Here is a 23,882-nt window from a genome sequence, read left to right on the forward strand (position 1 = left end):
GGTGTGAAAAGTGGCAATTGACCCTGAATAAAGAAAAGTGTGAAGTTGTTCACATGTAAAAGAAATCCACTAACTTTTGATTATGCAATAAGTCACACAAATTTGAAGGCTGTAAATTCAACTAAATACTTAGGGATTACAATTACGAATAACCTAAATTGGAATGAGCACATAATTAATTTTATGGGTAGAGCAAACAAAAAGACTGCGATTCATTGGGAGAACATTTAGAAGGAGCAATAAGTCTACTAATGAGACTGCTTACACCATGCTTGTACACCCAATTCTGGAATATTGCTGTACGGTGTGGGTTCGGCATCAGGTGAGACTGACGGATGACATGAACACGTTCAAAGAAGGGCTGTTTGTTTTGTATTATCACAAAATAGGGGAGACAGTTCCAAAGATATGATACATGAATTAGAGTGGCAATCATTAAAACAAAGGTGTTTTTTGTTGCGATGGGATCTTCTCAAGAAACTTCAATCACCAGTTTTCTACTCCGATTGTGGAAAGATTCTGTTGGCACCCACCTACATAGGGAGAAATGATCATCATGATAAAATAAAATAAATCAGGGCTCGCACAGAAAAATTTAACTGTTCAATTTTCCTGCGCACCGTTCGAGAGTGGAACGGTGGAGAGACAGCTTGAAGGTGGTTCATTGAACCCTCTGCCAGTCACTTTATTGTGAATAGCAGAGTAATCATGTACTTGTAGATGTAGATTGATCTCTTTGGGTTCCATGAGTGCTGGAGAGTCAGTAATAAGTGACCCATTGAATTTCACTCACCATCCTGTAATGAGCATCCTGGCATTGATGGTGTCTGAATTCCCTTACCTATTACTGTTTCTACCTATTTTACTTTTCTACAGCTGACAGATCCAATATTGATTCCTCCAAAGTCATTTCTTTTGTTAAAACTTTGGTTCCAGATGAGATGAGAATCACTTCATCACATGAGCTATATCTTTATTGCTGAACAAACCAACCATTTTTTAAATACTTTCATACCTTTCAAAGCCATTAGTGAAAACACAGATTACAAAGCTTACAGCTTATGGTGAACCATAATTCTTTCACTGACCTGAGAATTTTTTATCTTCACCTTGCAGCTATTGAATTTCATTACTTCTGACAGTACAGGGTTATTACAAATGATTGAAGCGATTTCACAGCTCTACAATAACTTTATTATTTGAGATATTTTCACAATGCTTTGCACACACATACAAAAACTCAAAAAGTTTTTTTTGGCATTCACAAATGTTCGATATGTGCCCCTTTAGTGATTCGGCAGACATCAAGCCGATAATCAAGTTCCTCCCACACTCGGCGCAGCATGTCCCCATCAATGAGTTCGAAATCATCGTTGATGCGAGCTCACAGTTCTGGCACATTTCTTGATAGAGGAGGTTTAAACACTGAATCTTTCACATAACCCCACAGAAAGAAATTGCATGGGGTTAAGTCGGGAGAGTGTGGAGGCCATGACATGAATTGCTGATCATGATCTCCACCACGACCGATCCATCGGTTTTCCAATCTCCTGTTTAAGAAATGCCGAACATCATGATGGAAGTGCGGTGGAGCACCATCCTGTTGAAGGATGAAGTTGGCACTGTCAGTCTCCAGTTGTGGCATGAGCCAATTTTCCAGCATGTCCAGATACATGTGTCCTGTAACGTTTTTTTTGCAGAAGAAAAAGGGGCCGTAAACTTTAAACCGTGAGATTGCACAAAACACGTTAACTTTTGGTGAATTGCGAATTTGCTGCACGAATGTGTGAGGATTCTCTACCGCCCAGATTCGCACATTGTGTCTGTTCACTTCACCATTAAGGAAAAAATGTTGCTTCATCACTGAAAACAAATTTCGCACTGAACGCATCCTCTTCCATGAGCCGTTTCAACCGTGCCGAAAATTCAAAGTGTTTGACTTTGTCATCGGGTGTCAGGGCTTGTAGCAATTGTAAATGGTAAGGCTTCTGCTTTAGCCTTTTCCGTAAGATTTTCCAAACCGTTGGCTGTGGTACGTTTAGCTCCCTGCTTGCTTTATTCGTCGACTTCCGCAGGCTACGCGTGAAACTTGCCCGCACGCGTTCAACTGTTTCTTCACTCACTGCAGGCCGACCTGTTGATTTCCCCTTACAGAGGCATCCAGAAGCTTTAAACTGCGCATACCATCGCCGAATGGAGTTAGCAGTTGGTGGATCTTTGTTGAACTTCGTCCTGAAGTGTCGTTGCACTGTTATGACTGACTGATGTGAGTGCATTTCAAGCACGACATACGCTTTCTCGGCTCCTGTCGCCATTTTGTCTCACTGCGCTCTCGAGCGCTCTGGCAGCAGAAACCTGAAGTGCGGCTTCAGCCAAACAAAACTTTATGAGTTTTCTACGTATCTGTAGTGTGTCATGACCATATGTCAATTAATGGAGCTACGGTGAATTTATGAAATCGCTTCAATCATTTGTAATAGCCCTGTATGTAAAGGGTAACTTCTTATTTGCTATACAACTAGTAACAGTTCTGTTTTCTTTTCTCCAACTGCACTGTAAAATCCAGGATTTTTCCCTATCTGATACTGTCTTCACGATGAACTCACTTGTAAGCACCAAATTGTGTGAATATTTTGCAAACAGATACCCTAATGCAGGACAAAGGCAGTCATTATAAAAGCACATGTTTGTAGTCAAATCTCAAACTTAAGAAGCACTTGATGGTATAAAAGTAACTGAATGGAACAGGTATTCGGAGCGGTTTTATTTCTTGCTTGGATCAAATAGATTCCCATTTTTTCTCTCCCAGAGCTTTGATACATTTCCAGTACTTAAGTGTGTGGGACCCTTACCACATAGGACTAACAGGGAACATTGAAAGTATATGGGGAAGGGCAGCATGAATAGTATAGGTTTGTTTAATCTGTGGGAGAGTGTTACAGAGAAATGGAAGACTCTTGAGGATAAACATAAATTATTCTGAGAAAGTCTGTTAACAAAGTTTCAAGAGCTGGCTTTAAATAATGATTCTAGGAACATATTCGGTGTCAACATGCAATAACCTCCTACACCACTATCAATGGAGAGTATATAAAGCATGTCTGGCAATTGGGAAAAACAGTGCAATCATAGTCATAATGCAGAAATGGAACAATTTATCTCATGTCACTAAAGGACATGATCAATCAGTTTTGGGCTGAGAGTGGGAGCATTTCTTAAACTGCTAAGTTTTTAAACTGTTCATGTGCCAACATGGTTAAAGTATACCACACATGGCAAAAAGGTATTATCCAAACCCAGCGCTGGGTGAACTGTGTTGTACCACAGGCCATAGATGACAGAGGTGAACAACGGCTGGAGAGATGTCTTCGGGTGAACAGACATCCAACTGTCAAGCAGCTGACTGTCCAGATGAACTGAAGGGTTACCAACAGAGTCTCATCATCGAGCATTCAGCGAATGTTGCTGCGTATGGGCCACTGCAGCAGGCACTGCAGCAGGCACCCGTACTGTCTGCTGTTAATTGGCAACAAAGGCTGGAATTTGTATGCCCATACCACAGTTGAACATCCACTGAGTGGCGACACTTGACCTTTTCAGATGAATCACGTTTTATGATCCATCAGACACATAGGCATTGGCATGTACAGCATAAAACATCTGAAAGCAAATACCCTGCCACAATGATCAGAAGGGTCCAGGTTGGAGGAGGGAGCATTATGATCTAGAGAAGTTTTCATGGCATTTTCTGGGTGGTCTCAACATTCTGGAAGGCACAGCAGGCCAACACAAGTATATATCTATCCTCGGGAACCAGCTGTGCACTGGTGGGGAGCACCAAAGATGACCTCAGTTTGAGGAAGGCCGGCGTGTACCAGATTCCATGTCAATGTGGCAAGTCGTATATTGGTCAGACGATGCGTACCGTCGAGGATCGATGCCGTGAACACCAGAGGCACACTTGACTGATGTATCCGAGCAAGTCGTCGGTTGCTGAACATTGTTTGTCAGAAAATCACGCCATGGAGTATGAACGCACGAGGATTCTGGTACAGACGTCGAGATACTGGGACAGCGTTCTTAGAGAGGCCATCGAAATTCGCACCAATGACATCCTCATAAACCGTGACTCTGGCTATAATCTTAGCAAGGCTTGGGAACCAGTGATTGGGTTAATCAAGAGTAAATCAAGCAAACACATAGTTGTGACGACCACAGCGGACAGAGCCATCACACCGATGTCATCTGAGACAACGTCGCAATTTGTTCCGCCGCCCGACCGTCGCGCGGGGACGGACAGCGGAGGGAGCGCGCTGCAGGCGGGGGGTAGCAGCCACAGCGTATGGATCTCCGTGCTGGCATGTTCACAGGAGCTCAGTCTGTCAGTTCGCCTGATGATGGCAACACGTATGATCGCCGAAATATTGTGCCCGTTGGACACTGTAGACTGACAGTACACCCGTGGATATCTTGATTATCAAATACGCCAGGAGAAACTCAAGAATCACAATATTCATACTGATCAGTTCTGCTAAACAAACACTTTGTTTCCTTTAGGTGCACTGCCTCAGAACATAATGCCACAAATGAACAGAGAGTTAAAATATGCAACACTCTTGCCTTTTGGTCAGCACACTGAGAAATGTCTCTCATGGCAGAACAGACTGAACTGAGCTTTGTGATTTAATTCAATCACATATACACTCCATTTTAATTTGTTATTCAACTGGACCCCAATGAATTTTCCATGTTGGTACACAGTATCAATAAAAAAACTAGCACTGCATGGCTAGGTAGTATTTGTGCTTACACGTATTGTGTTTAATACAGCAAAATTAACAGGAAAGCTGCTGCTTCCTCATTTATATCAGACTGTCCTCTTCATTTTCTATCCTTATCTTAATATGTATAAGACCACACTCACACTTATCAAATAATGACAATAATCTTTGCCAGTAAGAAAAGAGCCCTGTTTACAATAAACACTGCTACCTACCATGCAGTTAACAGACATCCTTATTATTGAGTCAGGATAATCAAACAGCTTACAATTGGCATTGCAGCGGCAAACATCAGAAATGTTGTCCTAAACCAAAAGGAAATACTGCAAACAGCAGGGAGGTAGTCACCGTGGTTGCGAAATACTGACTCGCATTTCTCCAAATAAAAAAGCAGATAACGTAACACAACTGACAATCAGGGACTTCAGAACTGACACTTACACAGCCAAGGGACTCATTCCCACAGTACCAGTCACTCCTAGAATCTACTGAGAGCCAAAAATACATTAGGAAAATTTGAGGCCAGTAGTGAACAGGATCAATTCACCTGCATCTAATATGGCAAAATGTCTAGCCTGTGAACTAAGATCTCTAGCTGGCAAAATGGACTCTCATGTGAAGAACTCAATGCACTTCACAGAAAGCATAAAGAGAGAAATAATTTTACCCACAGACATCACAGTCAGTTTGAACGTAAATCATTATTCACAAACTTGCCACTAGACCAAACTGCTGGATCATACAAGAGCATGAACCACCAGATATATGTGACCACAATGAGCTATGTTTGTCTTCAACACATTTCAAATGGCGAGGAAAATACTATGGGCAGACAGATGGTATAGCAATAGGGTCTTCCTGATCTCTATTAGCAGCCGGTATATTTGTGGAGGTCTTTGAAGTAATGGCACTTTGTTTATGTCCCTTACATCCACAATGGTGGTTCAGATAAGTGGATGATACATTAGCCATATGGTCTCATATTTTTGAATAAAACGCACAGGAAAATACAGTTCACACTCAAGGTAGAGAACGGTGCACTTCCATTTCTGGATGTGGAAGAATACAGGACAATGGACAGCACACTAGGTCAAAGACTATGCCATCACTTGTTCTTTAGGTGTCACAGCTTGGCTTGGTGGTGCCTTGGAGGCCAAGGAGTAAAGGAGCATACACAAGAATGTAAATGATCATTAAGAAGTGTCATTCATTCGACTGCTAACATCAAATCAGTTCATGGGTATGTTATAAAATGTCATGAGCTGCAAAACAAAAGAGATCATTCAGCTATTACTGTAATTGAAGCGTATGTGAAAAACATCTTACTGCAAAGCTGTTCACTTTATTCAGTAGCTTGGAGAGACTGGAGCTCTCTTTCAGCACCTGCACATCACAACAAGGTGACAAATTCTAGGAGCACACTTCCGTGGCACTGCATAGCAGGAAAGTAATTAACTCTGAGAACGGTGACTGGGAATTAATTATGAGGTAAGTTGACGTACAGACATCAGGGTAGAGATCATACATGATGTTACAAATTCACCATGAAAACACTCCATGTTAAAGAATTTGTTGCCAGGGAAGCAATTCTCAAACACAACAACAGAAATGAGAGAAGTACTGACACTCCAAGGCATAGGCTGCAAGAATAGCAAGCTTCCAAAAAGTGAATACCCTCAAAATTTCTAATAAAATTACCTACTCTCTCTGTCTTATACATGTCATTTAGAAATTTCAAAACAAAATAATGTAACACGCTGGGAGAAAACAAATTATGCTTATAAAAGAATTCTATGATATGGATAATGTTGATTTCATTAACCATGTAGATCACTGAATTGCTTCTGTTCAGTTCAGTACATGAAATTTTAAACCAGCTACAAAATGAAAGATTGTGATTTCGCCAAATTTATTCAAAATTTACCCCAAAACAGGGAATTTTATGCAGACTTCAAAGGTCAACATAGCTGATGGAGAGGTCAAGTAAATGGCTTACCATGAGGAAGGGTTGTTGCACCAATGTCATTTAACATCACCACAAATGACAAACCACTTTCAGTGAACACGAGTTTCTTTTACGCTGATTCTCTTGAATTAGTGTGTTAAGGGAAATCTTTTGAAGACAATGAATCCCACCTGATAGATGCACTGAAAAATTTGAGTTTCTATTATTCTAAAAACCAACTTCACCCAAACTCACATAAAATCCAACTGTGTGTGTTTCATCTTAAGCACAATCATGCACATTGTAAACTTATAACCACATGACAACAGATACAGTTGGTATACACACTTCAACCAAAATGTCTGGGAGTCACTCTGATCATACTCTGAAGCACAAGAAGCATTGTGAGAGCATGAGAATGAAGCCAGAAATGATATCCTTCACACAATCATTGGTAGCAAGGGGAGATCTTGATCATGTACCCTGAGAATGAAAACACTAACAGCTGGTTACAGTGCAGCAGAGTATGCATGTCCAGCCTGATAAAAATCTACCCTTGCAAACTTAGTTTATAAGGGATCAAATGAAATGTGTAGTCTAATTACAGATTGTTGTTCGAAACCTATGCCACTTGCAAAACTCTACCAGCTCACAAGCATTAACACCCCCAGATATTCATTGTGTAGTAGCTCACAGTGTGTAAAGAACAAATTGGGATCATCAGACAAACCATCCATTGCATGGGCACATTCCAGTAACTCCAAGGTTGAGGTCCAGGAGGAGTTTCCTTGCAACCACTTCAGTCTAACAAACAGCAGCAGCGACAGCAAGAAAACAGTGGTTGATTTCCAAACATAAGACTAACTCTATCTGGCCTATCCATGTCAGAAACCCTCTCATCTAGACATGAACAGTATTGAATCATGTGGAGGCCACTCATCCATTCTCATTCTGTAGTTGGAAGATCCGGAGTAACCTCCAGAAAAGGCACTTCCCTGTGTATAAACATCAACTATGATTGCAGAGAAGCACATACCATGAAACACCTACTGCATTCTCGACTATGCCATGTCTCCTGCACAGAAGAAGACCTTCCTGTGACTCCAAGCACAATTGGAGTTGCAAGATTTTGATAAACAGTAGTGTAACTTGATAATTCTTTCTTTTGTTAGCTTTTAATGGCAATTACCGTGTATTGTTTTTGTTTCTTGATGGAATAAATAAATAATGTTGATTTTCATATTTATGATTGTTGCTGCACCTTTCGATTTGACTGCACTACTGTTGTCTATCTAAAAAAATGACAGAGTCTACAGTATTTCACACAAAAAGATCAATGGCAAATAAATAAAAATTAAAGAATCCATCTTTATTGCAATCAAAGCAGATTTCCCTTTATTTCTTTTTTTAAAAAAAAGGGGGTGGGGGGAAGAAGAAGAAGAAGAAGACGGTTTACATAATATTACCTCTGACTCCTTTCATACAATACCTATTTTTATACCAGTAAAGAAGAGCCACATTTGGTGTGAAGAGATCAGCAGAACTTACTATGTTAAGAGTCCACTAATGCTGCAAACCTGCGTTACTATGGTAATGGAAAAAATATCTGATTTTAGTTGATGTTACATTACTCATGGCAGTTAGAAAAATAATGAAAAAAGGAACAGAAACATAATCAATGTCAGGATAAAAAATAAAGTAACTCTGAGAAAGAAATAGGAGAATGATTTTGTGCATGGACAGAGAGTAGTATGCAACTAAAATACAAAACTATGAGCCATCATTATTACAGCACATCAGATATTTCAGTCAAATTGTCATCAAATTTATTACGAAGCTACTTGCTAATATGATTAATAAGTCCATGTCAGAGAGCTGTTTCATGGCACCTTAAGAAATGCTTGGCTTTTATAACTATGCTTAAAGATTGATTACAAGAAAGGTGAAAACTGCAGCATGTGAGAATTTTACCACTCATGTCATAAATCTTTGTACACTATATAAAATGTTAATAAAATTCTTTGCATTGCAAAATATACTGTCCAGAATTCAGTGTGGATCTGAGAAGAATAAATCCACCACTTTAGCAACACAAGAATTTGTGGACTTTGAAAGCACTGGATAGGGAAGAATCAATAACTGTCATATTCTGTAACATGTACTCAAAATGACAAACTCATATATCAAAGACAGGTATCAGATGAGAGTAGCAACAAACATACAGACATACATGAGGAAGATCATATGTGGTATGCCAAGGCATGTGTGATAGGACCACTGTTTTTCTCAGTCTACATTAATAACCTTCCTGATTATGTCCCGAACAATGCCATCCTATCTGTTGATGGAGCCAATATTTAACTAAAGGAACAAGTCTGGAAGAAGTTGTTCCAGGGTCTGAAAGTGTATTACTTAATATAGATAAATGTACACTCATGAGCTTAAGGAACAACAGAAGCAAACAGTTTGTTAGCACTAAATGTTAACAATAACAACAAACACAAGCAAGTTGGGCATATAAAATTTTCAATTCTCCATACAGACAATACATTAATATGAACAGAGCACATCACAGAGTAGTGTAAGTTGTAAATTAAATTCGGCCTGCTGTACCTTATGAATATCAGCCAAAGTAGCTAGTATTTAAACCCCCAAAATGTTTTACCCTGCACATTTCCTCTCCAGTAAGTGGTACGGAGAACAACTGCAAGGAAGTTCAGTAAATATGAAGAAGCAAATACTCATTATATAGAAAAGGGGATAGCAGTCGACCCTTTTCATATTGTTCTCATTCCATCCCTAATTTTCTGTTGTTTGAAAAGTATTACTCAGTTATAGAAAAAAAAGAAAAAAATTGAAGAGTTACATCAGACACTACTGCAAACAGATAAAAGTAGATGGATCTGTACAATCATAACAACAAGTCATGTATGAAATCATGCAATAAATGTCACTAATACAACATAAATCAATTGTAATACAACTTAAGACTGGTTAATATGTAATACAACATAAGACTGGTTAATAAATGAATACAAATCTTGTCTGTAATCCCACTAATGACAGGTTCAGAGACTTTACAGTAAATAATTAAGAGGGCATGAGAATATGGGGATCCAGCAGTAGACACGTAGCAAAATCTAACATACATGTGCTGTTCCAAGCCCTAGAATGGGCATTTTGTGTCCATTGAAGAAAGTTAAGTATTCCATCTTGCCAGTCATCTTGCTGTTCCAGGTTTAGCAAGTAGTGAGTAATACTTGTGTACTGTCTGCAGACTGTGCTGCGGAACTCAATTCCTCAGTACTTACAGCAGTTATATAATTACCTTATCTGTGGCTTGTCTTTTATGACACTACATAAACAGTGAGATAACTCCTATCAGATAGCATCTGCTATTAAAATGAAGTGGCCATTCACCAATATCTTAACAGAATATGAATGTAGGTTGATAACTTATCACAACTCTGCTACTGGCATCAATTGGTCATATCAACTGTAGACAACATTAATCTTTGGGACTCAGGTCGCTCATCTGAGCCGCCATGTTAATTCAGTCTGTTCTTATACCTTGTACTGTGTGCACATGTATGATAATTGTTGAAATATATGTATGTGCAGATATTAGTGGGGACAGTTTATTCTGCATACTGTTATTCGTATCCTGTTTCCCATACTGGTGCCCCCAAAGTTTTAAGTCATCCGCGCTAGGTGTTGTAAATCAACAGGTTATGGGCATGCCACCATGGCCACCTCACCCAATACTTTATTTGAAGATTTGGAAGCCCAACTATGACTGCCCGGTCCCTTCAATCTTTCACCAACGGCCGGCTCTCCATTACTTCATAGTGATTCATGATCTCCTGCCACATTAACCTCAAACTTTGTTGTTCTACAACAGTTGAGTGCTACACTGTTAACTCAAACAATGGACTCTGAAACTTCCTGGCAGATTAAAACTGTGTGCTGGACCGAGACTTGAACTCGAGACCTTTGCCTTTCGCAGGCAAGTGTTCTACCAACTGAGCTACCCAAGCACGACTCCCACCCCATCCTCACAGCTTTACTTCTGCCAGTACCTCGTCTCCTACCTTCCGAACTTTACAGAAGCTCTCCTGCGAACCTTACAGAACTAGCACTCCTGAAAGAAAGGATATTGCGGAGACAAGGCTTAGCCACAGCCTGGGGGTGTTTCATTCTTGGTTAGTCCAAAAACATTAATTGCGTGTGATGATACGCCTCTGGTAGACTCCGCATTCCCGACGCGCTTGCCACATTCACTGCCATATGTGTCAGACAGTGCTTCTAATAACACTCGTGCGCGCGATATGACCACGCTCACTGCACGGGCAGCTGCATGTTGATAAACATCCCCCCTCTCTCAATGCCCCCCCCCCCGCGAACCATGGAGCTTGCCATTGGTGGGGAGACTTGCGTGTCTCAGCGATACACGATACAGATAGCCGTACTGTAGGTGCAACCACAACGGAGGGGTATCTGTTGAGAGGCCAGACAAACGTGTGGTTCCTGAAGAGGGGCAGCAGCCTTTTCAGTAGTTTGCAGGGGCAACAGTCTGGATGATTGACTGATCTGGCCTTGTAACACTAACCAAAATGGCCTTGCTGTGCTGGTACTGCGAACGGCTGAAAGCAAGGGGAGACTACAGCCGTAATTTTTCCCGAGGGCATGCAGCTTTACTGTATGGTTAAATGATCATGGCGGCCTCTTCGATAAAATATTCCAGAGGTAAAATAATCCCCCATTCGGATCTCCGGGCAGGGACTACTCCAGAGGATGTCATTATCAGGAGAAAAAAAAAAATTGGCGTTCTACGGATCGGAGCGTGGAATGTCAGATCCCTTAATTGGGCGGGTAGGTTAGAAAATTTAAAAAGGGAAATGGATAGGTTAAAGTTACATATAGTGGCAACAAGACTTATGGTCAGGTGACTACAGGGTTATGAACACTAAATCAAATATGGGTAATGCAGGAGTAGGTTTAATAATGAATAGGAAAATAGGAATGCAGGTAAGCTACTACAGACAGCGTAGTGAACGCATTATTGTGGGCAAGATAGACATGAAGCCCACACCTACTACAGTAGTACAAGTTTATATGCCAACTAGCTCTGCAGATGACGAAGAAATTGAAGAAATGTATGATGAAATAAAAGAAATTATTCAGATTGTGAAGGGAGACGAAAATTTAATAGTCATGGGTGACTGAAATTCATCAGTAGGAAAAGGGAGAGAAGGAAACGTAGTAGGTGAATATGGATTGGGGCTAAGAAATGAAAGAGGAAGCCACCTGGTAGAATTTTTCACAGAGTATAACTTAATCATAGCTAACACTTGGTTCAAGAATCATGAAAGAAGGTTGTATACATGGAAGAACCCTGGAGATACTGACAGGTTTCAGATAGATTATATAATGGTAAGACAGAGAGTTAGGAACCAGATTTTAAATTGTAGGACATTTCCAGGGGCAGATGTGGACTCTGACCACAATCTATTGGTTATGAACTGTAGATTAAAACTGAAGAAACTACAAAAAGGTGGTAATTTAAGCAGATGGGTCCTGGATAAACTGACTAAACCAGAAGTTGTGCAGTGTTTCAGGGAGAGCATAAGGGAACAATTGACATGAATGGGGGAAAGAAATACAGTAGAACAAGAATGGGTAGCTTTGAGAGACAAAATAGTGAAGGTAGCAGAGGATCAAGTAGATAAAAAGATGAGGACTAGTAGAAATCCTTGGCTAACAGAAGAAATATTGAATTTCATTGATGAAAGGAGAAAATATAAAAATGCAGTAAATGAAGCGGGCAAAAAGGACTACGAACGTCTTAAAAATGAGATCGACAGGAAGTGCAAAATGGCCAAGCAGGGATGGCTAGAGGACAAATGTAAGGATGCTGAGGCTTATCTCACTAGGGGTAAGATAGATACTGCCTACAAGAACCTTAAAGAGACCTTTGGAGAAAAGAGAACCACTTGTATGAATATCAAGAGCTCAGATGGAAACCCAGTTCTAAGCAAAGAAGGCAAAGCAGAAAGGTGGAAGGAGTATATAGAGGGTCTATACAAGGGCGATGTACTTGAGGACAATATTATGGAAATGGAAGAGGAGGTAGATGAAGACGAAATGGGAGATATGATACTGCGTGAATAGTTTGACAGAGCGCTGAAAGACCTGAGTCGAAACAAGGCCCCGGGAGTAGACAACATTCCATTAGAACTACTGACAGCCTTGGGAGAGCCAGTCCTGACAAAACTCTACTATCTGGTGAGCAAGATGTATGAGACAGGTGAAATACCCTCAGATTTCAAGAAGAATATAATAATTCCAATCCCAAAGAAAGCAGGTGTTGACAGATGTGAAAATTACCGAACTATCTGTTTAGTAAGTCACGGCTGCAAAATACTATTCTGAATTCTTTACAGACAAATGGAGAAACTAGTAGAAGCCAACCTTCAGGAAGATCAGTTTGGATTCCATAGAAATATCAGAAGACGTGAGGCAATACTGATCCTATGACTTATCTTTGAAGCTGGATTAAGGAAAGGCAAACCTACATTTCTAGCATTTGAAGACTTAGAGAAAGCTTTTGACAATGTTGACTGGAATACTCTCTTTCAAATTCTGAAGGTGGCAGGGGTAAAATACAGGGAGCAAAAGCCTATTTACAATTTGTACAGAAACCAGATGGCAGTTATAAGAGTCGAGGGACATGAAAGGGAAGCAGTGGTTGGGAAGGGAGTGAGACAGGGTTTTAGCCTCTCCCTGATGTTATTCAATCTCTATATTGAGCAAGCAGTGAAGGAATCAAAAGAAAAATTCGGGGTAGGTATTAAAATCCATGGAGAAGAAATAAAAACTTTGAGGTTCGCCGATGACATTGTAATTCTGTCAGAGACAGCAAAGGACTTGGAAGAGCAGTTGAACGGAATGGACAGTGTCTTGAAAGGAGGGTATAAGATGAACATCAACAACAGCAAAATGAGGATAATGGAATGTATTCAAATTAAGTCGGGTGATTCTGAGGGAATTAGATTAGGAAATGATACACTTAAAGTAGTAAAGGAGTTTTGCTATTTGGGGAGCAAAATAACTGATGATGGTCGAAGTAGAGAGGATATAAAATGTAGACTGGCAATGGCAAGGAAAGCATTTCTGAAGAAGAGAAATATGTTAACATTGAGTATAGATTTAAGTGTCAGGAAGTCTTTTCTCAAAGTATTTGTATGGAGTGTAGCCATGTATGGAAGTGAAACATGGATGATAAATAGCTTAGACAAGAAGAGAATAGAAGATTTTGAAACATGGTGCTACAGAAGAATGCTGAAGATTAGATGGGTAGATCACATAACTAATGAGGAAGTACTGAATAGGATTGGGGAGAAGAGAAGTTTGTGGCACAACTTGACTAGAAGAAGGGATCAGTTGGTAGGACATGTTCTGAGGTATCAAGGGATCACCAATTTAGTATTGGAGGGCAGCGTGGAGGGCAAAACTCGTAGAGGGAGACCAAGAGATGAATACACCAAACAGATACAGAAGAATGTAGGTTGCAGTAGGTACCGGGAGATGAAGAAGCTTGCACAGGATAGAGTAGCATGGAGAGCCACATCAAACCAGTCTCAGGACTGAAGACCACAACAACAACAACAACAACATCTGTCATGGACAGTTACCCCGCGCCTAACATAAACGATTTCACTCATGTGTTATAGGGCGCTACAATCTTCAGTGTTATTGACTGGAAACCTACCACCAGATTCACGTAGTGCCAGATGACATCCCTAAAACAGCTATTATCCCACTGCTTGGTTTGTTCAAATACAACTACGTGCCATTTGGCCTAAAAAACATGGTGCAAACATGGCAGCGTTTCATTGACTCCATCTTACGACAGTTCGAGTTTTACTTCGCATATTTGGATGACACACTCATTTCAGCAAGTCAGCTGAGGAACATGAAAATCATTCATCCACGGTCCTCCAGTCCTTGAACTCCAACAGCGTTGAGGCCAACAAAGAAAAATTCTAGTTGTGTCAGCCTTCCATCACTGTATTGGGTTACACCATCTCCATCGATGGAATACAGCCTCCCAAATCTCGTGTGCACACCATCACTTCAGTGCCACTCCCGGGCTACTTACATAGAACTTCGACATTTCCTGGGCACAATAAATTGCTACTGTCGTCACCTGCCTTCTGCCGCCACTGTGCAGGTCCCACTGACAGTCTCATTGTCGGGTAAACAGTCTTCAGAACTCAAACCCGTTCGCTGGACTGCACCTATGCTGGAGGCTTTCAATGCATTAAAGACTTCTTTAGCTCAGGCCACGACACTCGCCCACCCCGACCCCTCGGCTGAGTTGTTCATCACTACGGACGCCAGTGACATCGAAGTGGGGGCAGTACTACAGCAACGCAAGGCAGACACGGTTTCCTCTCTTCATTTCTTCTCTAAAAACTCTCAACAGCTCAGAACAAATACTCCGCATTCGACAGAGAGCTCCCTGCAGTCTATGAGGCCGTTAAACACTTATCTTATCGGTCCTCTTCCACCGTTGGAGGGCCACAGATACATTCTATCCACAACTGGCCGCACATCCCACTGGGTAGAGGCAGTCCCCTTACCCAACATCACTGCCGAGACCGTGGCCAAGGGTTTTATCTCCTCACGGATTGCTAGGTTTGGTTGTCCGACCACCATTACCACCGACCAGGGTTGGCAGTTTAAGTCTTTCCTGTTTACCATTTTATGTAACGTCTGTGGCATAAAGAAAATTCACACCACAGCCTACCACCCACAAAGCAACAGGTTAGTGGAACGGTGGCACCACACTCTAAAAACGGCACTCAGGTGCCTTGACTGCCTCTGGTCTGAAGCACTTCCATGGGTACTGCTCAGCCTGCATTTGACTTTCAAGCCCGACTTACAGAGATCTATCTCACAATTTGTTTTCAGGGAGAACCTCTGGTATGATTTCTTTTTTTTTTTCTTAGTAATTTAATTGAAAGCTTTGTTGCTTTGGTAAAAATAAAATTGGTTCTTTTTGTCGTGACAGAATAAATTACTATTAATCACACCAGATTTGTCGGAGAACAGCAGCAACATGTGTAATTGATCCAGCTTTAAGAAACTCTATTACCTTTTAGCGGAAAATTCGTGCGGTACTCTCCGACGTTAGAAAAGTCGTAGTGTTCCGTTCGGAGCAGGAGGCGGCTGTCTTTTCTCCTTCGCGATATCGAAAATTACTAAAGAAAATGAACAGAAATTTTTTTTCGGAGGAAGATCGCGCGGAGAAAACAGACGGAAGTTACATGAAAGAAACCTAAGGGACCAACTGATTGGATTTGTACGAACATATAAACGGAACTGAAAGAACTTGGAATAAATACTATAGCGATGTCGTCACGACAGCCTCCTGTTCCGACAGAACACACGCTGGATCATAAGCTGCATAAATCTTTTAAACAGGAAGGATTATCATAAGTATAATTAATGAAAATAAGGTTGAGAGATTTTCTTTGAAATTAAATAAACTTCAAGGCTTCAAGTATTATAATATGAAACGGAAACTTACATTAACATGGCCACCCATTGTGGCGGTGGAGCGAATTTTTCACGATATACATTCTCGCTTGTTTGTGGCTACATATATTTTTAATCACTTAAACTCTTAACTTTACAATAAAAATGATTATATCAGATGGAGCACAATACTTTTGCGTCCGACTCGCAACACATTCACAGAAGAGCTAGACAGCGACGCGGCTCCCTGCAGAAGTAAAAACTGGCAATTGTTATTTTGAAACATAGGTGCATCGGTTTTTTTTTTTTTTTTACTGATCGATAGCAGCGTATAACAGTTTATAGCTATCGTGATATTCTGCGCTTTTCAGGAGCGCGGCAAAGATATCTGGTTACAACATTCATTGGTATATGTTAGAAGTTCGCACATACTGACGCAAATACAGAAAAAAAAAAACTTTTACATGTTAAAAATCGCAGTGATAAAGGCTGTAATGTCACAATGCCTCCCATGTGAGGCATGATGATTCCGGAAGGATCATCAGGACTCACATGTAGTTTCAAGACATTACTGTGTTTTATCATCTGTTTACTTTCGTTCTAACATAAAATTGGAATGAGTTTGTCATTTAGTTATTTTATGCTTCCAGTACAGTTATGAAAACAAATAGTCTTTCAGTGTCTTTTGTGCACTTTGGCACTTCTCTCAGTTCATCGTAAAGTGTCCTTGCACTGTCATCTTAATTGCTGTTACGGTGAAACAAAATATGAAAAAAAAAAACAATCTTAAGTCTAACACACACAAAGATAAATGAATAATACTCTATATAGAAAACAAAACATGTCAGTAGACAAACATACACAGATACATTGAAATAATTACTTAAACAGTCCTCTAAAATTGTCTGTGACCTGTTTGGTCTCGTAATGTTTTTTTTATCCGTTTCATTAGATTCTTTTAGAATGTCGTTGTTAATCAGGACGTTTCACTTGACACTACAATGTACACTTTTATTTGTCACGCGCTCACTTAACCGGAGTCTGCAACGTCTATTCTCGTTCGGTGAGCGGCGTCGTCCGAGAGGTCACGACCCTGGGTAGCGTCCTTTTTTTTTGTGTTCGCTCGTGTTGCCTCTCTAGTGTCTCGCATCAAGCGTCATGTCGTTTACATGCAAATAAACAGAAAGAAACCTGTGTTAGGTTCGTGCTATAATGTAGACTTACAGGTAAAGGTTTTATAGGATTCTGGACAGGATTGATAACCTTCCCCTCCAGTTAACGTTTCAGTGCTCAGTAATGCCTTGTCTTTATTTAACTATCTATCGCAAAATATCCGACGTGACTGATTAAATGGAAATTAATTTGAAGCTAAGACTTCTCGTTTTACAGAATAAATAAAGTTCATAATTAAGTTTCACTGTGATAGCTTTAGCAATGTCTCTTGCGTAGTTGTGAGACGGAAAACATTCTAAGGTCAATGACACGCCTCCACAGCGCGCGCGTCGGTTGTGTTTCAAATGTTAATTGTTGAGTCCAATTGCAAGCAGCTCCGCGCTGTTGCCGGTTACTAGTCCAGTGCAACACGCGCTCGTGTATGCTCGTATGAAGTTTAACGTGTGTCACTCGCGCTCTGCTAAAATGAGAACACGCGGAAACACACGTCTAGTGTCCTTTCTCCATCGTCGATCGGCGTATCGAAAACTTGGGTAGAAAATACCACCGTCTGTTTCGAGGATTTCACACGACAGTCCCTGCGACCCGCCATGCTGCTTACACACAGGTAAGTGAAGTCAACGTTTTACATATAGTTTGCAAAATGCTTTGCTGTGATCGCTGTCACTACCTGCACTTGCGTGTACACATGTCACTGCACACGTATTTTGTACACTTCATCACTCGCATTTTGTTTAGAACGTCTTAGAGTGTCTGCAAATTCACATCTCCCATCTCACATTGCGATTTCAAAGTTCACAGTTCAAGTTACTCACAGGTAAATACATTACAAGATTAAACAATGTCCATAAATTACATACATAGATACATACATTTCTTAAGTTTGCTTACAGTCACAAATTCTGTTAACCTTTTCAGTCACGCCACGCCGGATTAGCGTATTGAATACCACTACTTGTGCATCAAGGCACGATTATTTCGGTTATTCTCTCTCCCTTTTACAAAGGTAAAATTGTTCTTAAAACAAATCTTTTAAGCAGCTTGTTATTTCGTTTCTCTTCAAAATTTAGTGTCACTGTTTATGTAGAGCACAGATTGAACAAATTCTATCTCTACTGGTCGAGCATACTCATGCATTTCTCTCCGGAAGATTCATGCTTCATAAAGTTACTGGCTGCAAGTGCTACTCGCGGGATGTATTATAATCTCTCAACATTGCTACTCGCGATACGCGATTAGAACAAAATTTTCGCTAACGGATCTCTCCCACAAATTTCGTTTCCACTTCAACCGTCTAAAGAGCACTCAGATGAGCCTGTCAAATTCTAATCCTCACTTTTTTTTAATGGCATAGGATGGGGAAGTGGAAGAGGAGAGGATCAAATATGAACATAAATATACTATATACATATACAAATTCTAGCACAACTACACTAGGATATTTTTTTTTTTACCTTAGATGCATGACATGCGTCACGTGTGCCTTCAAGTGGCTATTCTTTAATCTAATATCAGATCTTAGTTTTATTATTACAATGTGAGTCATATCTGGTGACAGCTTTCTAGTTTATCACGCTTCCTTCTGGGCGATTGTCGGGCTTGGCTGTGAAATAGCTAATTACTTTAGTGCATCTTACATGTTTAAAGAAGAAACATTTACCATCAGGAATACTCCAGGCTTGTCAGTACGACGTATATGTTTCGATGTAGTGGCACTCTCGACTACATGACCTAACAGCTGTTGTAAAACACAATAAAGGAAATGCTTTGTTGCTTAGCTATTAAATCTTTATGAGGCTTACTGTTCGTAGATGATATTTTGAATCTGAGATTGAATCTCCTGAAAACTATCAAATACTACGTGATACTCTATCTGTTATTTACTGCTTTTGACAGTTCAAACACTTGGCTACACAAATCTGTTTAATTCTAAAGATCGCGCTAACAAAAGGTATAGTTCATGGCGGTGTTACAATAACGCACAGTTTACACGCAATAGGCTGTACTCTGTACACTTAAAGACTAACATTCCATCTTGAGGGCTGAAAAAGAAATTGCTTAACCTAATATTTCATATATATATATATATATTCATTGGAGTTGGAAGGTGGCAATCTGCTACTTCCTTCCGTATCTCCTTTCACCAATAACGGCATTCCTCAATGCCAACAGCCAACTTGGACTGCTTACACCTATGACTAACTTAAAACTAACTGAGAATCTATCCTCTCAAATGGAATGTGCTTTCTTTTTCGTACGCCATAATAAATCAAATCTTCAATTACCTCCATAGTTTTTTCGCCAAAGTGTGAGTACTCGTATTGGTGTGTTTGAATACCGAAGTGTTTCGCAGGTTAAACCTTAGGCTAATGTTCCTTTGCTCGTTACTTTGCCTTGTTATACTTCTTGAGATCCTGGTGGTGATACAATCCTTTAATTCTGCCAGATGCTGGATCCGCCATTAGATAACATCCTGTATGTGGTTTTCTAATTACTACAAATGGTCCGTCGTACAATAGCCTCCATTTCCGATTTCTTTTCAACAACTTCGATGGCTTAAAATGTGTCCGTAAAAGCACCTTTTCATTAATATCATATGTAAGGGCCTTAGATACTTTCTTGTCATAAGACTTCTTGCGTAGATTCGCCTGTACAGCTAAGGATACCAATGCTTGCCTAAGTTTTGCATCTAAATCTAATTCTGGTTCTACAATTTTAGGTATGGGATCTAACCATTCATTTCTTTCCCGATGACTCGTCATTAGTTCCGCAGGTGTAAATCCAGTTGAGAAGTGTGGAAGATTGTTGACAATCTGCTCGAATGAAGATACAAAGTCAATCCAACGGGTTTTGTCTATTAGGTATGTAGGTTCGAATGAATCTATTGAACTCTTTGAAGATACGTTCGGTGGGATTAGATTGCGGTCTGAAACGAGATATAAGTATTTGTTTGATGCCATGTCTGGCAAGAAAATTGCGCCATTGTCTGCCAGTGAAATTCGATGCATTATCTGATAGAATGGCCTCCGGCTTGCCAAATCGAGGAAAATAGTCTTGTTCGATTCGACGGATGATCGGAAGTGCACTGGATGATTTCACTGCATAAAGTCTCACATGTTTTGTGAAAAGATCCAACAATGCGACTAGGTATTTCACCCCTCCCCTCCCTTGCGGCATGGGGCCGGCGAGATCAAGGGCCAGAACTTGATTTGGTCTCTCAGTAATAATTGGATTCAGAGGAATTAGGTTCGAATGGTTGAAGGGTTTTGCCTTCTGGCAGATAAGACATGTACTTAACAACTTATGGATTCGATGGTGCAAGTTTGGTACATAGCAATAGGCAGAAATCTTTCGTTTGCATTTTTCAGGTCCATAATGACCCCAGGAAAGATGTGTGTACCAGATAAGGTGTTCAACGTATGCGTGTGGTATACACACACACCATCTACCAGAGAGGAGAGAAGTTCGATGGAATAAAACATCGTTGTGTAGTTTATAAAATTTGGACAAGTGGTGATCGGGTTTTGTTAGAAGAAGTTGTTTGATCTTACGCCATTTGGGATCTGTTTCTTGGAGTATGCGCATCTGCTTGCAGAGCTGAAGGAAATACTTTCTATGTAGTGGGTCTTTCATTAGAAGAATTCGGTAGTTAGACATCTGCTCGATAAGTTCACTGGACTCGGGAAGTCCTTGCGGCATGCGTGACAAAGCATCCGCGATAATGTTGTTTTTACCCTTGATGTATACTATTTCGAAATCATACTCTTGCAAGAAGAGACTCCATCGTGTAAGACGAGGATGAAGAAGTTTACATGAGAGCAAGAAACTAAGAGCTTGGTGATCAGAAAAGACCTTAATTTTCCGACCATGGATGTAGTAATTGAACCTTTTAAAGGACCATACAACGGCCAGAGCCTCCAACTCTGTCACCGAGTATGACCTCTCACATTCTGTGAGAACCCTACTTGCAAAGCTGATAACTCTTATCTCTTCTTTTCCATCAATTACTTCTATTTGAAACAAACAAGAACCAAGCCCCTGAAATGAAGCATCTGACGAAATACAGAATTCTTTATCCATGTCTGGATGGAACAAAATATTGCTGTTAAGAAGTGCTTGTTTAATGCGATCAAAATCTGTCTGACACTCTGGCGTCCAATGCCAGTGAGTGTTTTTCTTTAGAAGATCATGCAATGCTTGACTGTTCATCGACTGGTCCGAAATAAACTTTCTGAAAAAGGAAGTCATTCTGAGGAAGCCTTTCAACTGGCGTTTAGAAGAGGGCACAGGAAAGTTTTTAATAGCTGCTAGTTTGTCTGGATCTGGGGTAATTCCCTGTGATGATACAAGATGTCCTAAAAATTTAATCTCGCTTTTACCAAATTTAGACTTATGTAGATTAGCTGTGACTCCATAGTCAACAAACCTCTGGAAAACTTTGCTTATTATGTCTAAATGTTCTTCCCAAGATTTCGTAGCAATCAGTAAGTCATCAACATACACTGTTACTCGATCCAACAGTTCAGGTCCTAATACATGATCAAGTGCAGCTATGAATACGCCTGAACTCACATTCAAACCAAATGGAACTACTTTGAATTGGTATGATCTACCTGCAAATATAAACGCTGTATATTTTCGAGACTGTGATGTCATCTTGACCTGCCAGTAGCTCGATCTCAAGTCTACGGATGTGAGGAATTTTACTCCATGAAACCTTTGTAATTGTTCATCCATAGCCTCAGGTCGAGTTCTTACTGGAATAATTATTTTATTTATGTTTCTTGCATCCAAAACTATACGTACACTACCATCCTGCTTCAAAACTGGCAATAACGGACTACTGTAAGGTGAGTCTGACGGTTCAATGATCTCCCACTTAAGCATTTTACGTATTTCATTTTTCACAGCCTCGCGCCTTGCATACGGGACAGAGTACGTTGTCTTGCAAAAAGTAGAATGGGGAGCGACCTTCATGTCATATTCGTAGTCACGTATTACTCCAGGTTTCGAAGAAAAGACATGAAGATACCTCATAAGTAAGTGCAGTAAATCTTGCCTTTGTATGTAATCAAGTTCACTTGATTCGCTTACTTTATTCAAAATCTCTTCTCTAGTCGGAAGTCCGTCATCAGTATCAAAATCCGTCCAACTGTTACCCTGTCTTGTCATGTGTGCTTGGTTCAAAAACATTCGCTGTACCAGTCTCCGTACCTTAACTTTGTGCTCAGTGTTGACTCTTTTGACCTTGCCGCGCAACAATTGCAGCGTTACCTCCTGTTCACCTACTCGGATTGTACAGATACCCTTTTCTATATCAATCACTGCCTTATTCTTCCTCAGGAACTCCATTCCTAATAAGCATGACACTGACAAATTCTTAACTACTAGAAATACACACATGAAAGAAGTAGAATTAATCCTTATCGGTACCTGAGCTTGCAAATTGACTCGCTGTGATAAAGATCCTACCGCTCCTGTTACTGAACAACCTTGTACTGGTAACGTTAAAATTTTCATCCCTGCAGAAACTTTCTTAAACATACATAGTGATAAAGCATTTACATTTGCACCAGTATCAATAATAGCATCTATTGGTGTATTGGCTATGTAAATTTTAGTCATTGCTTGTACTTCGTCTTCCCATACGTCATTCAAGTCTGTCTCAATATTTTCCTGCAACAAATCGTCTCTCAAGTCAGTGTCGCGATCATAACGTATTACGTTAAGTCGTTCAAGATCGAGTTTGCCCCCATTATGTCCCGCAGCATCCCCAAGGAGGCGAAAAGGTGCTGCCTTTAGTTTTCCGCTTTCTTGTGATGCGACTGATTTGATTCTTCTGTCACATCACTTGACCATTCTCGCTGGTTTTTTACCCATTGTGTTTGTTGATTTGTATCAAACCCTTGTTGGTAATGCACTTGATTACCAGGCTGAAAAATCGGTACATTACTTGCCTGCGTAAAATATACCGGTGGATTGTATTGTTTTCTTGGTTTATTGTTATTGTATCTAAAGTCCTGTTGTGGTGCCGTGTACTGTTGTTGTCGCATGAATGGTTGTTGCTGAGGCGTGTATTGCTGTTGTTGCTGGTGTTGTGGCTGCCCATAGGGTTGTGGTGGAGGTAGCTGACCTCCGCAATTTTGATTGTTGCAACGTTTACCCTTGTATTTGTTCCCATTCTCGTAGAAGTTACTACCGTTATTGTTTGATTGGTATGGGGCATTCCCGTAATACTGTTGTTGCGTGTTGTATATTGGATTGTACCGTTGGTTGCCGTAATGCTTGTTTTTGTGTTTACCATTACGGTCACCATTGTTTCGGCCTCTATTGCGGTTATTGTACTGTTTGTTTCCGTATTGTGTTTCGTGTGAACCATTTCCATTACTACCGTTTCCATTCGAATACGTGCCTGCGTTGTTGTTCTTACGGTTAGCATT

General features: G+C 40.4%; 1 protein-coding gene across 1 annotated transcript in view; it reads right to left on the minus strand.

The window, feature by feature from the left end:
* The window catches only part of LOC124716883 (1,5-anhydro-D-fructose reductase-like), a 56,264-nt gene extending 46,278 nt beyond the window's left edge, over positions 1–9,986 (minus strand). Inside the window, exon 1 of the mRNA XM_047243436.1 lies at positions 9,876–9,986. Within this exon, the coding sequence (XP_047099392.1) occupies positions 9,876–9,950 (75 nt within the window). The 5' untranslated portion in view covers positions 9,951–9,986. The remainder of the gene's footprint in view (positions 1–9,875) is intronic.
* Positions 9,987–23,882: the final 13,896 nt, after the last annotated feature.

Source organism: Schistocerca piceifrons, chromosome 9 (assembly GCF_021461385.2).
Source record: "Schistocerca piceifrons isolate TAMUIC-IGC-003096 chromosome 9, iqSchPice1.1, whole genome shotgun sequence".
NCBI lineage: Eukaryota > Metazoa > Arthropoda > Insecta > Orthoptera > Acrididae > Schistocerca > Schistocerca piceifrons.